An 18,917-nucleotide genomic window follows, 5' to 3' on the forward strand; every position below is an offset into this window, starting at 1 on the left:
TTATCCCTGCTAACTTTATCTATCTATCTATCTATCTATCTATCTACCTACCTACCTACCTACCTACCTACCTATCTAGGTATACATACAACTTACTTATTTTTTATGTTTACTATGTTTAGTTTTTCATTGTCAGTCTTTCCTCACTAACTCTACAAAGACAGGGGCATTTCTTAAGTCTGATAGATCCCAAGTACCCAGCACAAAGTGCTCAGAAGTTTGTTGAGCTCATGAATACAAACTTGTTTTCATTAATGTCGATGTATACATGTTCTATAAAACATGCTCTCATTTAGAACACGAACACAGAGATTTTGCATTATTTACTGATTTTGTCTTGAAATGTAATATACACATTTAAATTCCACTATAGAATATATTGTCACTTCTAAAAACTGTTTAAATATCCTTACCTACAATTCAATTAGATCTAGAATGAAAAAATATTCTCTGACCTGTAAAAACAGCAACAAAGTTACTCCTAATCTGATTTTTATAATAATCCCCAAAACCTCATAGTTTATTACAAATCTACACAACACTGTAACCAAAAGAATCAGGCTTCAGACAAAAAAAAATTAATTACCTGGTTCAAATGGAAAATATACAAGTTTAAGAAAATATCAAATGATAGCCATCATTTAATTTTTAATATGCTATTCAACTGGCACCGAACACAAACTACTTTTAAGAAGTCCATTTCCTTGATAATTCTGTCTTTTACCTTTACAACTCAATTTTGCAGATATCAAAATTTAATTAAAAGTTCTAATCTATTTTTATAGCCTTTTTTTTAACCACAGTTCAGTTCATTTTAGTTTCCACATTTAAATCTCATTTTCTCTTCAGATTCCTTTTACATCTTAACAATTCATTTTAATCCCAACTCTTTCAATTCTTTCTACTATATATTCCTTATATTTTTTGTTACAGAATTCCAGCTATAATAGTCACTTAAATATTTACCCCAAATTCTCCCTCCTTCTCTCCAGAATTCATTTTATTTTAGTTCCTACTTTCAGGCATTTTTCAATCATAGCTTTAAAGCAATCTCCTCTTATATTGAGAATTTCTTAAATCTCTGAAATTAGCATGGCTAATACGTTCAGTGGGTAGGTTACCAAATAATGTGAATTTCAGGTAGACAATGAATAACTTTTTAATACAAGCATGGCCCATGCAACATTTGAGACAAAAGAAAACACAAAAAAAAATATTGTATGGGATCAAAGTCATTTGTGTTTATCTAAAACACAAATATAACTGTGTGCCCAATATATTTATATGCTAAATATGGCAACCCTATTGTGTATACTCCATTATGGTATAATATCCAGTACCAGTTCTAACTTGTTGATGCCCATGTTGCACCAGTTATTACATACTGTGAATACTACCCCTGAAAACAACAATAATAACTGACACTTCCTATTTCCTCTTTTATTTTGCTGTTGAATGGCTCATAAAATATAATAATCTGCTGAAAAACAATTAGTTAAAGCTCCCATCCATTTGATTCTCCTTACTCAGTTGTTCAGAGTAAGGAGCCCACAGTAAATGAATGATCTGTTTTCTAAATACTGGCACTGTTCTCTCAGAAATGCTTGTAAAGTACATACAAAGTAAAAGTAAATTAAATTTTAAAGAAATTAAAATTTACAAAAAAAATGGAAAGTATTTTATATAAGCAATTACAATTCACTGTGAAAAAATAAAAGGTAGCAGGGTTTATAATGCCCAATAAAGGTATGGCTTCCCCTTTATTTGAAGTTAATATTTTCCTGTACAGAATTGATTACAACTACTCTAAAAAGGTTGAAATTTCTAAACACAGACACCTCCTCCCCTCCCAAAAAAACCCCGAATAATTAGCTATAGACATATTGGTTTTAAATGCTTAAATTGGTCTCATGTAGCAAATAGATACTACCACAAAAATAACCATTCATAAATGTGGACAGCAATAAATCAAGACACTTAGGATAGTCTTATTACAAAAAAATAATTCAGCTTAAAAAAATAGATTGTGAAAATCTGATGAAATTACTTACTTCAGGACCATTTGAAAAGAGCTGTAGTTAAAAGTATATCCACCAATCACCCACATAAATTTCCCATGAAAAACAGCTTTATGTGATGCCCGACCTACAGAAGGACTGAAGGGTTTAACATTTGGCAGAATCCAGTAAGACTCAGTAGAAGGAACAGTCAAAGAACAATCAGGACCTATTTAAAAAAAAAAAAAAAATCAAACACACTACATTAAACAAAGACCTTAAATTATAAGCATAAAACATATGGATTAAGAGAATTTAAGAATTCAGTGCTCAAGATATCAATAAATGTAGTATATATAACAATGCCCTGAAACATAATTTATAAGAAAAATTCTAACAAACGTAATGCTTAAAGGGAAAAAAGAACCACACATTCAATCAGACTAGGATAAGCTCATATAAATATCACAGTCTGAAAGAATAATTTAAACAATATGAAATTTCAAGTTTACTTTAGTATGTTTCTAGAATATTAAAATGTAAACAGTGTATTCAAATTCCATTTCTGTCACTTACTAGCAGCAAGACCTATGACCTTGGGCAAGTCTGTTTCTGTCTCCCATCCCCAAGCCTTCATGTATAAAAAGGAAATAGCAATCCTAAGGATTGTTATAAATATTTACTTTTTTAAAAAGACAGTGGAAATGAAAGCATTTATAAATTATAACTATTAAACAAATATAAGAAATAAAAAATAAAGACTACTTTTTTCTCAGCAACATTATTATTAAGAAGAACCAAAATTGGCTTGAGTAGGGAGGCTTCTATATCCTCAAAGAGACAAAATTTTTATGCATAATAAAATAAAAACTATTCATTAGTACAGAACAATTTTCAAATACTACAAAGTTTGTAATACTGCCTTTTTCTATCCAAATTCATGAAGTTACTCATGACTCTTGGTTCCCTCATCTGTAAAATTCAGGGAGTTAGTCTTATCAGTGTTTCTCAAACTTAAGTAACGGAAGAAACTTTTCTAAAGGAAATATATTTTCATCAAACTTAGGGGCTCACTAATTATTTTGACCACAATGTAACTAAAATATACTCAAACATAAAACTAGATATAAATTCCTTGTGCTTAAAGTTCTTTTATGAATATAAAACCCAACTATATTTATAAATTAACTGTAGAAAAATATAAAACCATCAAAATTAATTCATTTATTTAATATAATGGGTGACGTTTTGCTCAAACTAAATCATTGGTCCCACGTTAAAATTAAAAGAATTCTTACGGTACCTTTTCAATATAATTTTGGTATAACAATACTATTTTGAAAACATGATTCTCCTACCACTTTTCTTTTCTCCACCCTTTACAAGTCTTTAATTAATAAAATATGCCATAACATCATTTGGCCTTCATTCATCACAAAAGCATCCAAACACTTCAGTTATATTCTCTTCAGCCTACAATAATTAAAGGGATACTACTGGGTCCCAACTCAATAGTTGCAGTTAAGAGAAACAAAACTAAAAGTCTACGTTTGGTCAATGATGCCTTGCCCATTCCAGGTCTCTTTCACACACACCCAGGCTACCAATGTCCTTTCCTAATAGTGAATCCCCAAGCTGTCCCTGTCAGATAATGCACCACAGGACTCATCTCTTCATCAACCTGTAGCACTGCCCAGTTTCACAAGGATGCCAAATTCAAATAAACCCACCACAATCATACATGACTGACCAACCACTAGACCTCCACCCCTAAAATGCTATAAAAAGCATAGTCCCCTGGTCCCCATGCTCTTCTTTGGTTCCCCACCTGCTTGGTTGAGCCTCACGCTCATGACATGTTCCCATGTGGCCCTGTGAGGCATGCTGTGACTCTGTCTCTAGGAGTAGTGAGTACAATAAAATTTCTTCCAAGCATTTCCTGTGTCTCTCATCCTTGCCACACCTGACAGTCCATAATAAGATCCTCAAAATAGTTAATACAAATGCTGGCACTGCATTCAAATGGCAATTCTCAACTATAAGGTGGTCAAGCAGTTGATCCTAAATTTGCTTATATCAAAAATTTCGAGAATTTTTATATCAAAAATTAAATCAAGAAAGTGATTAAACGAGAGGAAGGGGCAGCAACAGACAGGATAGGATCTAACAAAGGATTATAAATACTGGATCTTCATATAAACATTTTTTTTAGATGCCAGGGTATTAATACAGCTAGAAAGAAATAACTGAAATAGTGGAACTGCAACCCATAACATTCTTGGAAATTTGCTCTATAACTACTCATTAAATTGTACTTTGAAGGTTATCACCTTTCTGTATATATATGCTATATTTCACAATAACCCATAACATTCTTTGAAATTTGCTAACTACTTGTTAAATCATACTTTGAAAGTCATCACTGTTCTGTATATATGTTAAATTGCACAATAAAAAATATATTAAAAATTAATATGGTATTTTATATACTGCAAATAACTCCCACCAGTTCCACACTCCATTCCTGTTTTACATCTATCTGTGTATCTATCTACCTACCTACCTATCATCTATCTATATGCATACATATATTCCTGTACACACCCATCATCTATCTATATGTGTATATATATTCCTGTATATATATATGAATGCATATATATTCTTATATATGTGTATATATGCACAGATATATACACATACACCTAATTATTTATATACATATATATGCATACAAATATATTCTTCAATTTATATGCATATACACACATGTATGTCTTGATTATGGATACATGCTCTTTCTGTTTAAAAAAAAAATTTCTAGGTTATCACTGAACCACAAAATTTTTTAAAACTTTCAAGCAGACCCTGATTTGAGAAACACTGGATATACAGTTTTCATTTGTTCATTTGTTCAGTCATCCATACATTAATTCATTCATCTTCAAGGTTTTCTCTAATACCTACTGTTCTCGTTTGCTAATGCTGCCAGAATGCAAAACACCAGAGATGGATTGGCCTTTATAAAAGGGAGTGTATTTGATTACACAGTTACAGTCTTAAGGCCATGAAGTGTACAAGGTAACACATCAGCAATCGGGTACCTTCACTGGAGGATGGCCAATGGTGTCCGGAAAACCTCTGTTAGCTGGGAAGGCACGTGGCTGGCGTCTGCTCCAAGTTCTGGTTTCAAAATGGCTTTCTCCCAGGACATTCCTCCCTAGGCTGCAGTTCCTTAAAAATGTCACTCTTAGTTGCACTTGGAGTATTTGTCCTCTCTTAGCTTCTCCGGAGCAAGAGTCTGTTTTCAATGGCTGTCTTCAAACTGTCTCTCATCTTCAGCTCCTGTGCTTTCTTCCAAGTGTCCCTCTTGGCTGTAGCAAGCTCACTCCTTCTGTCTGATTTTATACAGTGTGCCAGTAATTTAATTCAGACCCACCCAAGGGGCAGGCCAACACCTCCATGGAAATTATCCAATCAGAGTCATCACCCACAGTTGGGTGGGGCACATCTCCATGGAAACACTCAAAGAATTTCAATCTAATTAACACTTATAGGTCTGCCCACACAAGATTACATCAAAGACAATGGCGTTTGGGGGACATAACACATTCAAACCGGCACACCTACATTCTGTGAGTCTGCATTTTTCGGATCCAAAGTAAATAGCATCTTAGAACGTCTCTTTGATGACATAATTTTTAAAATCAGAAATAGATCCGATTTTTTAAATCAGAAATTCAGAAATAAACGTTACCATTTTCCAGAATACGGCCCCAATCCTAAAGCCAGCATTCAATTTGATTGGTGGGTGCCTGAGAGTCTGTCCCTTACCAGTTATAAACAATTTTTAATTCTATCACCCCTATTAGACTTTAGCTACTGACCTCTTCTTCTCTACTACTACCATACTAATCCAAGCCACCACCTACTTTCACCTGAACTATTGCAAAACTCTCCAAATGGGTTTCCTTATCTCCATTCTCTCTCCCTTTCCACCACATTTGACTCTCCACAATGCAATCAGAATGATTAAAAATAGAAATCAGCTCTCAGCTGATTTATACCCCTTATATTGGCCACAGTTATTGAATGAATGATTGAATGAATGAATGAATAGATGAATGGAAATCACCTTAGAGTTGTAAAGGATATTAAGAGCATGAACTATAGAGTCAAACTTAGCTTTCCTACATAACTAGTGGGAAACCTTGGACAAGTTACTTTTAACTTCTTCTAAGCTTCAGTTTAATCACAGAGATTACACCTAGAATACAGGATTTTGTGAAGATAAAATGGAAATTTAAGTGCTTGATAATATAACATTATTTTTTATTAAGTCAGCTCCCTCATTTTATATATAAGGAAACTAAACGCAATTAGGTCAACAGGCAAAATAGGTTAATACAGTCTATATATAAATATACAGGCCAAAAGAAAAAAAACAAAATTAAAGTAAAATCTTCCTATAATCACAGGTAACAAATTTGACAAATAATTGCAAAGGGAAAAAAAAAAAAAACAGAATAAAGAAAGTACAACAAAGTTTTGAAAGTTTTTCCAAAGCAATCCCTGAAGTACTGGCTCACTATTCTTTCTTCCCAACATGTTCTAAATTTCTGCATTGGAGAAGTTTTCCCTAAAAGAATCTGTGATTTTTTTAATGGAAATCAGTATAAAAATTTTATTTGTTCTACACAAATTAAATTTACATCAACTTTGTTCTCACAAAGAAGGATAAATATTTAAAGTCTTCAGATGAGGGAAAGAACAATTCCCCTAAACTCCCACGAATTTATGAATAGGCTTTTATACTAATTTCTGATGCTACTAAAAAAACTGTAATTGCTGCATACAAAGAGGCAGAATGGCAAATCTAACAGTAGAATTTTATCTCCCACAACAACCAGGCAGATGAGTCGATCCTTTTACTGATAATATTTCAATAGCAGGCTTTGATTTCTAAGAACGAGAATTATTCTGAGCAGAATCTCCTTATAACATTTCTGAAATGTAAAAAATATTCATAAAAGTAGAAGGCAGGGAAAGAAGCTGATCACACTATAGGTAGATCCAGTCAAATAAGGAATTTTGGCAGGGGGAGTTTTCTTGGTCCAGAATTCTAAACTTTTTTATCTGGCTTTGGCTCATAACTTTAATTCATATTTAATCTATCCCACCATGAAAAAAAAAAACATTTAATTTACTATTAAAGTGATATATACTTAAAGGGCCAAATTACATTTATTTTCTTTTTTTCAATTCTCAATTGAAAACATTAAATATTGATAACTTTAAACTATATTAAATGCAGGTTGTCACACGGCATTTCTATCAATAACTCTACTTTTGCAGACATTACTTTTGGTAGTTTAAGTAAATCCAATAAAGGTAAAAATAGTAGTAGTATGTCAGGTTTCTTTGGTTGTAAGCCAACAAAACTGATTTTGACTAACTTTAGGAAAAAATGGGAATTTATCAGAAAAATATAGGGAGATTCAGGGATTTTTAAAAAAAGGATGGAAAAATCAAGCTTGGAATAGACAGGCACCCAGATTTATCATCCCATCAAAAACTACCCTCTATGATTGAAAGGCAATTTCTCAAAAAAGAATTTGGAAAACTAATAGAAAGGAGGAATACATGCTAGAAAGGAGACTTTTTAAGAGAGGTATATGTAGTTTAGTGTAACCATTCCAGAAATAGACTTAAGATTGACTATGTATCCTGAATGTGAAATTCTCCAATAAAAGTCAAAACAAGTCAACATCATTATAAGAGCCCCATCTTCTAACATCAATATTAGAAAACTTGACTTTGTTAAAGTAGCCAAACGATTCTACACGTTCTCTAGGCCCAAACAATTTCCAAAGGACAAGTATCAATATTAATGTATTTTCGGTGTCCACAGCTATTTCTGGCAATATTTTAATTTTATAAAACAATTATTTGAGTGAGTGGTAATCTTATATTATATTACATATGTTCCAAGAATACTCCATTTTCACAGCTCATATCAATGATGTATTATAGTATGGAAAGGCACTGCTCATGATCAGTTTCCAACTTATTGTTTTAGACCAAAAGAAGTTTTACATGGAATCTCAGTATGTAAAAGATTTCATATTGGTGAACTATGGGTGAAGGAGAGAATGAAGAATCACTTCTCCATCCTATCATATGATTCCATCCTTTTAAACAGCCCTGAGGCACACATTTTAAAAACACTGATACTGTGTTTTAATATCTTTCACAAAGAGAGGGGTCTGCTTTGTTCAGTATACACCTCAATGACCCAGAATACTATCTAGCACTTAGTAGCAGCTGAAAAATTTTGTTAACATTAATGAATGAACAAAAATTAATAAATGAATTAGCAAATAAAGGTATATTTAGAAAATATTAATTTCAAAAATTTAGACCAATTTTTAAATAATTATATTCCTCAAAGTTATTTTTCTTCAAGGATATCAAAATAATGAAATATTAAAATAATGAAAGCATACAAGTCAACATTTCTTTTAGGCACAAAAATTAACCTGTTGTATCTAATTAGAAGGATAAATGTATAACGCTTACTTACAGAAAAACTTTAATAGTATGCCAAATATATAAATATTGTTCATAAGCTCAAAATTTTACTTACTGAGAAAGTGCATTAAACCTGGCTGCAAAGAGAAATCCTTAAAATTGTTGCTAATTTCTTCACATCCTTCAAAGTCTTTCCTCAAACGTCACCTCAATAAGGCCAACCCTCACTCCCAGATCTACAGTCCCTCTTTTCCTGCTCCTCTTTTATTCTCTATTGTACTTACCACCTTCTAGCATACTATGTAGTTTTATTTTCATTATTTATGTTGTCTCTCTCCTAGCTAGAATGTAAGCTTTACAAAGAAAGGGATCTTTGTCTGCCTTGTTCAGTGATATACCTCAAGGACCCAGAATAGCATCTAGCACTTAGTAGCAGCTGAAAAATTTTGTTAACATTAATGAATGAACAAAAATTAATAAATGAATTAGTGAATAAAGGTTGTTTTATATACATTCACAATGCTACTACTTTTCTTTTAGTCAACTTTTCAGGTAGGTTAGCAATATAAATCAATTCTATAGGCTGTTACAAAAAGTCAGATCTGATGTTTTTGATAGGTAGGAAAAAATGAATTTTATCTAGTACATTACCTGTCACTTATCTCTCCACAAAATTAAATTATATAGAGAGACCACATTTATTATTGTTGATTTCTGAAAGGAAAATGTGTTACCTTGTGAATTTCTTTAAGACAACTTCTAATTTCATGTGTACCTATACACTAACATAAAGTAACTAATTGTGCCATAATATGTTACATGACTAAGCTAAAAAAAAATGCTTTAGGCTAAAATGTTCATGAGTTTAAGGTAAAAGACTTTTTATTTTTCTAAATCAAGCAAAAGTTTCAATTTCTTACAATTTGAATAAAGCCATGGAGTTGAAGTGCTTTTTCTGGTATTAATACTGCCACCCAATGGCAAATCTAAACCAAAGGACTGAAACAAATATAATGAAGAGAAAGAATCAGAATTTAAGTAAAATAACCTTTATAATGTTCAAATTCAATTGTTTCTTTCAATATTTAGAATTATGTTTTATACATCAAGTAAATTACATAATTTATTAGAGTAATGGTCTTCTAAAATTTCTACGCTTGAATATCCACATGTCACTATACCAGCAAACCAGTACATTTCTAATTCATTCACTCAACAAAAAGAGAAAAAAGTTGAGTGCCTACTACATGCCAGGTACTATATTAGGTGCCAGGAACAAAAGGTGATCAAACCAGAGTTTATATTCCAGTGGGAAAGAAAAACAATCAAATAATTTCACAAACACATAATTAAAAACTGTGGCAAATGCTGTAAATTAAAAATGCAAGGTCTTATGAAAGCCTATCACAGGGGAATCTGATGTGGTCTTGGAATGTTAAGGGGGTGAGGGTATTCTAGGAAGAAATTTGGAAATAAGAAAGGGCTTGAGATAATAAGGGATAAGGAGCATTCAAGAAGTTAAAATAGAGTGTGACTTCTAAATAAAGAATCAGAGGCTCTACACAAAACTAACAATTGACATGATTCACACATTGAGATTTTGTCTTTTAATCAGTAAGTTAAGGACTTACAGTAACAATCTCAGACTCATATAATAGCCATACTAAACTGGCTTAAAAAGGAATCCTGAAAACATAAAAAAGTTTCTGAAGATATTTACAGAACTGAACAATAGGATTGAGCAGGACATTCTGGAATAGGAAAGGCATATGGACAATCTTATAATGGCTAAGTACAAGTCTCATATAAAACAAGGTGACCTGTTTTTCATCTATACAGAAGAGGAAAAAGTATTTTTGTTGTAATGGGTTAAGAAACACTTGGGTGCTGAGGCCTCCTGATTTATCTTTTTAATCTGTCTATCTCTCTCATCTATTGCACTTGCAAAGTTTTTCTGCGTAAAAGTTCCTTGTCAATTATGGCACCAACCTATACTTATATTTTAGTTGGATTGTTTGTTTGAGGGATCCCAATCATTTGAACTCCTTTTCTATGTTTGGGAATATCTCTCATTGCATGAATTTTGTTCAGGAATAGGATCTCCTACACAAATCAGAAAAGTTAAATTCTCTATTTTTATATCTCTAGAAAGCCAAGGTATGGGCAAGACCCTGGTTTAGACAAGCAGATGCTAAATAGGGCTATGAATCTTCACAAGTAACACAAAGATGTAGGGACAATTCAGAATTATTTCTATCCATTCCTGCAAAACTCAATGTCCAGAGTAATGATGTCAATGGTGGTATAGCAGGGTCCAGTAGAAATGATAGGAATATCCTAATCAAACTTCCTTGTGGCTTCATCTTTGCTGTGGAACTAGACATCTAGCTGGCCTTTGTACTTGCCTCTTTCCAAGCAAAGTTTTTCCAGCCTTCCCATCTCTTTGATGAGCTACTCAATACCCTTTTGTATTAATTAGGGTACAGGTTAATAGAACCAGAAGTAAGTCACTGAAATAAGATAAAAGTTCATTGTGCTCTCAGGAAACATTCCAAGGGTTGGAATATTGGTTCAGGGTTGATCTAGGACTAATGGTTGTTACAGTTGTTGCCATATTCCAGCCACTGGAAGAGAGAGAATCCAGGACATGATCTGGAATTCACACAAAGCATTTCTACTCACATAGTACTGACCTAAACTTAATGGCCAGACTGCTTGGAAGAAAGGCTGAGAAACATAGTATGTACCTGGAGGGCTTCGTGCTGAGCTAAAATTCAGCAATTCTATTACCAAATAGAAGGGAAGAAAGAATGCTGGTAGATAGTGTTCTCTGCCACACTTTTCAGCAACATCTTTTCTGCTCAAGTTAGATAGAATTAGTTTCTGTAAATTATTCTCAAAAGCCCCCAAGTGATTCAGATTTTTAAAACTCATGCAAAAGGGAGAAACCTGGAACCATTCTAATTAAAGAAGTTGGTGAGGGAACACCACACCTTTCAGTCCACTTTGAAAATTATTGTTTTACTGTATTCTTTACATACAAACACAAATCTAATTTATTACATCTTAATTTTGATATCTTTAAAAATTTCTCAGCTATCCCAAGGTTTAGAAGCCATCTTAAGTGATCAGTGCTTTTCAGAGTTGCCTTTTTCTCTCATTTGACTTGAGACTGAAATAAATTTTAAGTAAATTTGAGTCCATACAGATCCTGATGCTTTTAGAAATTTAATGATATATATATACATCATTATCCTTAACAACTATACATTATTACAAAATTAAACATTACAAAATAAACTTCTGCCTGTTTTTCAAAATGCTACACTTAGAATTTGCCACACTCTTTACTATTTCTGCTTTTGGTTACTTAAGTACTTTCTACAGGAAAAGGAGGACAGTTGGCTTTAATGGTGCCATCTATCCTCAGAATCTATTCCTATGAGATTTGAAAAAATGTCACAAATAGTAAAAAAGGTGAAAGTAGATGGTTAATAAAGAAAGAATTAGAACTTCAGGGAAGAAGATGGCAGCATACAGAGGAGTGGAAGTTAGTTAGTCCCCCCGGAGCAACTAATAAACAACCAGGAATAACCAGTAAATGATCTGGAATAACTGCCGGGAGATGATCGTGACTGTCCACACATCGTGCATCAACCTGAATTGGGAGGAATGCCTCAGATGGAAGCATGGAATCTGTGAGTAGAAACTGTGGACCCAAGCCGAGAGCTCCCTCCCCCATGGCACCCTGAACTGCAAAGCCTTGCGGTGATAGAGAGCAGCACTCTCTAAACAAGCCAATATGCCTCAGCCCAGCTCCAACTGGGATTTTAAATGGCAAATGTGGACTGCTCGATGCAAGCTGCTAATCCCCAACAAGCAGACAGAGGCCTTTAGTGACGACTCACTTTAAAGAGCCAGGGGACTTCTCTGTCTCAGGAGTTTTTGGAGCAGAGGACCAGGTGCTACCTCTGGCCAATGGGTGAAACTGGGGGCTGTGGTCTGACCCTGAAAGGGGGCTTTCTGTCCTTTTTTCTCTCTCTCAACCTGAGTGGCTCAGTAGAGAAAGCCTCAGCCATTTTCAGCTCAAAGTGCTCCAACCCAGACAAGGGTAGAGAGAGCAGAGTCAGAGAAAAAAAGAACGTATTTAAACACAAATGAAATCTCCCTGGGGTGGGGGGGGTATCGTCCCCAAGAGGAAAGAGGTGGGTGCTCAGCTCCACTACCTGCCTTCCATTCAGAACCAGACCCCAGAGCCTGGGGGAAAACAGCTATGGGCCACACCTCCTTACACCAGTCAGGAGCTACAGAGGCCGACAGGTGCCACATGTTGGACAGGTTAGGAAGAGCACAGCAGCTTGAGGCCTCACAGGTGGATCAATCTAAGATACACCCTCAGGGAAACCAGATACTGAATATTTCCTCCTTCTGGACCTGAGCCCATTCTGGTCTGGGAAAACCTGATTGGGGTAACCAAAGAAACCAGATGCATAGATAACAGAAAACTACAATATACACTAAGAAAAACGAAACTACGGACCAGTAAAAGGAACAAACTTACACTTCAGCTGAGATACAGGAATTTAAACAACTAATGCTAAACCAATTCAAAAAGTTTAGGGCAGATATGGCAAAAGAGATGAAGGCTATAAAGAAAACACCAGGCACATATAAGGTAGAATTCAAAAGTTTGAAAAAACAACTGGCAGAATCTATGGAAATGAAAGGCACAACACAAGAGATGAAAGACACAATGGAGACATACAACAGCATATCTAAAGAGGTAGATGAAAACACTCAGGACCTGAAGAAGACACCTGAAAATCTACACACAAAAGAACAGATAGGGAAAAAAAATAGAAAAATATGAGCAATGTCTCAGGTAATTGAATTAAACATGAAACTCATGAATGTATGTGTCATGGGTGTCCCAGAAGGAGAAGAGAAGGGAAAAAGGGGCAGAAGCAATAATAGAGGAAATAATTAATGAAAATTTCCCATCTCTTATGAAAGACATAAAATTACAGATCCAAGAAGTGCAGTGTACCCCAAACAGAATAGATCAGAATAGGCCTACGCCAAGACACTTAATAATCATATTATCAAACGTCACAGACAAAGAGAGAATCCTGAAAGCAAGAGAAAAGCGATCCATCACATACAAAAGAAGTTTAATAAGACTATGTGCGGATTTCTCAGCAGAAACCTGGAGGCAAGAAGGAAATGAGGTGATATATTTAAGATACCGAAAGAGAAAAACCACTAACCAAGAATCCTATATCTGGCAAAACTGTCCTTCGAATATGAGGGAGAGTTTAAAATAGTCTCTGACAAACAGACAATGACAGAGTTTGTGAACAAGAAACCTCCTCTACAGGAAATACTAAAGGGAGCACTACAGACAGATAGGAAAAGACAGGAGTGAGAGGTTTGGAACACAATTTTGGATGATGGTAGCACAGCAATGAAGTGCACTGAACAAAGATGACTGTGAGTATGGTTGAAAGAGGAAGGTTAGGAACATGTGGGACACCAGAAGGAAAGAGGAAAGATGAAGACTGGAACTGTATAACTCAGTGAAACCTAGAGTGCTCAACAATTGTGATAAAAGGTACAAATATGTTTTTTCATGAGGGAGAACAAATGAATGTCAACTTTGCAAGGTGTTAAAAATAGGGAGATACTGGGGGAAAAATACAATCACTGCAAACTAGAGACTATAATTAACAGAAACACTGTATTATGCTTCCTTTAATGTACCAAAGGCAATATACCGAAGCTAAATGCATATGATAGCGGGGCATAAGGGAGAAGTATGGGACTCTTGGCATTAATAGTGTTGTCTGACTCTTTATTCTACTTTAGTTTAATGCTATCTTTCCTTTTGGTGCTTCCTAGCAGTCACGTTTGGTTGGTTTTTTTTTTGCTTATTTGTTTTGTTTTTTGTTTTTTTCTCTTTTTTCTTTTTCTTTTGTCTCTCTACCTTCTTTGACTCTTCCTTCTGCTTTGTAGAAGAAATGGAGATGTCCTTATATAGATACTGGTGAGAGTGGTGAATACATAAATATGTGACTATAATGGGAACTATCAGGCGTTTACTTAGGACAGAATGTATGGTGTGTGAACAAAACCGTCTTTAAAAAAATGGGCTGGTGAAGAAACCTTGAGGTTACTATATTGAGTGAAATAAGTCAGACACATAAGGACAAATATTGCAGGGTCTCACTGATATAAACTAATTATAATATGTAAACTCATAGATATGAAATATAAGTTACCAGGTTATAGAACAAGGTTAAAGAATGGGGAGCAGTTGCTTATTACGAGCAGAATGTTCAACTAGGTTGAACTTAAATGTTTGGAAATGAACAGAGGCAATGGTGGCATATTGTGAGAATAACTAACAGTGCTGAATGGTGCATGAATGTGGTGGAAAGGGGAAGCTCAGAGTCACATATGTCACCAGAAGGAAAGTGGGAGGTTAAAAGATGGGAATGTATAAAACACTGAACCTTGTGGTGGGCAATGTCCATGATTAACTGTACAAATATTAGAAATCTCATGAACCAGAACAAACGTATGACTTGAGAAATAGAAGTTAATAATAGAGGGGCATATAATAGGGAAGAAATATACCAATTGCAAACTATATACTACAGTTAGTAGTATTTTAACGTCCTATCATCAACAGTAACACTTGTTCTATACCAATACTATGAGTCAACAATGGAGAGGGGGTGGTTAGGGGTATGGGAGGATTTGAGTTTCCTTTTTTTGTCTTTATTTCTTTTCTGGAGTAATGAAAATGTTCTAAAAATTGAAAAAAAAGTTGTGATGGATGCACAGCTGTATGATGGTGCTGGGGGCAATTGATTGTACACTTCGGATCTTTGGATAATTGTATGGTATGTGAGTACTTGAAGGAAGGAAGGATTAGATGAGAAAGCTAAGGGGGGGAGGAATACAGTGATGGCTAAGCAGAAGAGGTCAAAGTGGTGCTATATGGAAAAACTAAAGAAAACATGGAGACATGAGACCAAATGGGACAAGCACTAGAGAAAAAGTGCAGATTAATTTCTATTAATCTACAAAACTTAACAAAGTCCTGTCCTCTGTGCTCCCTTTTAATGAAGTATCAGTTTCTAGAGGGCAATTTTTTTTTTTTTTTTTTTTTTTTCCTATACTAGCAGAGAGCCAAACAGATTAAGTAAAGCCAACCAACTTCAAAGAATAAAATATAGTGGAGGTAACAACAGTCTGTTATTTATTCTAAAGAATCCAGTTTTGAATAACACAGTATATAAAGATGCCTAATTGTGAATCATAAAGATTGCCTCTTAAGTCCTCATTTTCAAATGTCTCTAGTTCTTTGATCACACCCCAGATGTCCTAGAAGCAAAACTCTATTTCTCCTTTTTCCTTATTGATTCCTCCCCATCACACATATCTGAAATAAAATCATTATTTTATCACTGATGATTTTAGTCATAATCCTACCTGCTCTTAGCTATACTTCCTTAAATCCAGAATGAGGATCAAGTCTGTGGCTCAAAGTAACCATTCTGCATATCAATAGTCTTGAAAGAAATACACTCTGTCTTTCACCATGCCCTCTACCCCAAAACAATCACTCCAATTCAGATATCAATTCCTTAATTATTAAGAATTAATAATGGTATAAAGTCTGATTTCTGTATAATATTTTACAATTTATAAAGTACTCTCACATTCTCATTTGAATAAAATACATCTATATTTTAGAATATTCATATTGCTTTGGTTTAAAAATGAAAATACACAGTAGTCTTCACCATTTCCATTTGCTTATAGACATTAGACTACAGAATAGGAAAAAGTCAATAAACAAAAGTCAAAAAAATCAAAAGATAACATTTTGAGCCAAATCCATATTACAAGACCCCCAGAAAATAAAGTATTTCAAAAGACCAGTAAAAGGTAGTGTGTCGGTTTGAATGTATTGTGTCCCCCAAATGCCACTGTCTTTGTAGTTTTGTGGGGCAGACGTTTGGTGTTGGTTAGATTTGCTGGGAATGTGCCCATCCAGCTGTGGGTAATGATTTTGATGAGGTGTTCCCATGGAGGCATGGCCCCGCCCATTCGGGGTGGGCCTTGATCAGTGGAGCCATATAAATGAGCTGACTCAGTGAGTGCAGCTGTGAGTGATGTTTTGAGGAGGAGCAAGCTTGCTGGAGAGGAACGTCCTGGGAGAAAGCCATTTTGAGGCCAGAGCTTTGGAGCGGATGCCGGCTGCCTTCCTAGCTAGCAGAGGTTTTCTGGACGCCATTGGCCATCCTCCGGTGAAGGTACCCGATTGCTGATGTGTTACCTTGGATGCTTTGTGGCCTTAAGACTGTAACTGTGTAGCGAAATAAACCCCCATTTTATAAAAGCCTATCCATCTCTGGTGTTTTGCATTCTGTAGCATTAGCAAACTGGAACAGGTAGTAAAGACAGAAATGGGACAGAGGTATCCATAGAGATTTTATGCAAACATATTTCCTCTTTTTGCATTAAAGACTGTTGAAATGGGAGAGTAAAGCAGTTGAAGACTAGTCTGAAAAACAATGTTATAATATACATCTTTGAAATACATGTAAGAGCTATACATTTCTATTTTTCAACCCTTAATTTGAAGATATTTTGCATATGCCATCTCTCATAGAAAAGAATATTATTTTAGTGAAATGGAAAAAATGTATATTCTCAAGGCACTTGACAAAACACACACCTCATAATTAAAGAACAAAGAAATTTGTATCTGTCATAATCATAATTGCTAATCAAATTATACCTTATTAATAAGAAATACTGGTATTTTGTGAATATCTCATTTTTTTCACAAGATAACACAGGTTTAAGATAATAAAGGGTTTCATAATTTATCCAAAGCCTAAAATAATTCACCTAAATAAGTACTTGGCATATTCAGTAGCATTTAAAAAAAGTCAACTCAAGAATGATAAATACAACTATACATGGAGCACATTTTCTCTGGTTTTTTACTTAAGGACAAAACTGATAGGAACTATTGCTACTGTGCTACATTATATTGTTGTAACATATGATCATGTACTTTTGAATTATGAATTTCCGAAGTCAAAGTTCCCTATATCAATAGAATTAATATTTTGACACAAAGCAAGCGCTCAATAAACACTTGAATGAAAAAAAAAAGATTAAGTAGATGGGTAAGTAGATGAATAGTTAGACCGCTCACCTAATTCTACAATGACAGACTTGATGATTCTATACCTAAGTAAGCCCAAACTTTTCAGTGTGGTCTAAAATTAACCTTTGATTTAAATATTTATAAACATAAAAATTGTTCAGAAATTCTTCCCCAGGAATCTTATTTTTACAACAGGCAACTACAACTATCTTCTTTTAAACTATATTTGTAGTCTATAGTCTTTTAAAAAATAGCCACAAGAGGTCAGTATTTCCTAAGAGAAAAGCTTAATACGTTTCAGTCACTTGAGTGAAGCATTTATTTTTAAAATATACCACTTACGTTACCCATTATAAATCAAATTTGAATGCACCACATGTTAAATTCAGTCAAATTATCAAATCTTTGGGGATTCAAAAAATTTTCAGAACATCATACTCATCACACACCTACAATTTATAAAGAAAACAACTTACAAATGAAGTCTTTCCCAATTCTATTCGTAGGAAAAAGAGATTACTAAAGTTGGCTGCTTAACTGAAGATTATGAAAATAAAAATAAATACCTGTGATTTGGGCATCCAAACTATACTAAAACAAATAAGTGCAGATCTTTCTATTAACCTACTACATATATGAAGCAATGTTTCAAAAGCCATCACCTCACATTCGCTTACCTTGCCAACTATCATTGCAGACACACAATTTTTCTCCCGTTAGGTCACAGTAACCGTGATCTGGACTACCGCAATTGGCTTTACAGTAAGGAATATCACAAGCCTCACCCTTCCAGTACTTATCACATTCACAATATACTTGACTTGGAACCGAGATACTAGTTGTACACTTCCCATGACCAGAGCAATTGTTAGGACAAGAATTGATTCTGTAAAATATAATTCACATATATATTCAAATTTAAGAAAACTGAAAAAAGAATGTTGGTTGACATTTTTTAAACTCTGTAGTTTTTATGTCGTGTCTCATAGGCTTCATTTAACAAAATTTCACAATGTGGCTTAAATTCTTTACTCTGTACCCCTTAATGCAGTTCAGTTAGTATTTGCAATTGGTCTTCATTCATTCAATGAGTTTACTATACTATCAAGACTTCAAACTTCCAAGGACTACACACTCACCATCTGCACAATCTGTAAGTTCCAAGGACAATCTTTTGTAAAGACTTATGTATGCAAATG

At 34.2% G+C, this 18,917-nt stretch overlaps 1 protein-coding gene across 2 annotated transcripts in view; it reads right to left on the minus strand.

The window, feature by feature from the left end:
- ATRNL1 (attractin like 1) overlaps positions 1 to 18,917 on the minus strand; it is a 1,027,996-nt gene that overhangs the window by 916,453 nt on the left and 92,626 nt on the right. For both annotated transcript variants that reach the window (XM_037804686.1, XM_037804687.1), the window contains 2 exons: positions 18,396 to 18,604; positions 2,052 to 2,226 (listed from right to left, as the gene is read on the minus strand). In XM_037804686.1, the coding sequence (XP_037660614.1) occupies positions 2,052 to 2,226; positions 18,396 to 18,604 (384 nt within the window). The remainder of the gene's footprint in view (positions 1 to 2,051; positions 2,227 to 18,395; positions 18,605 to 18,917) is intronic.

Source organism: Choloepus didactylus, chromosome 15 (genome assembly GCF_015220235.1).
Source record: "Choloepus didactylus isolate mChoDid1 chromosome 15, mChoDid1.pri, whole genome shotgun sequence".
Taxonomy (NCBI): domain Eukaryota; kingdom Metazoa; phylum Chordata; class Mammalia; order Pilosa; family Megalonychidae; genus Choloepus; species Choloepus didactylus.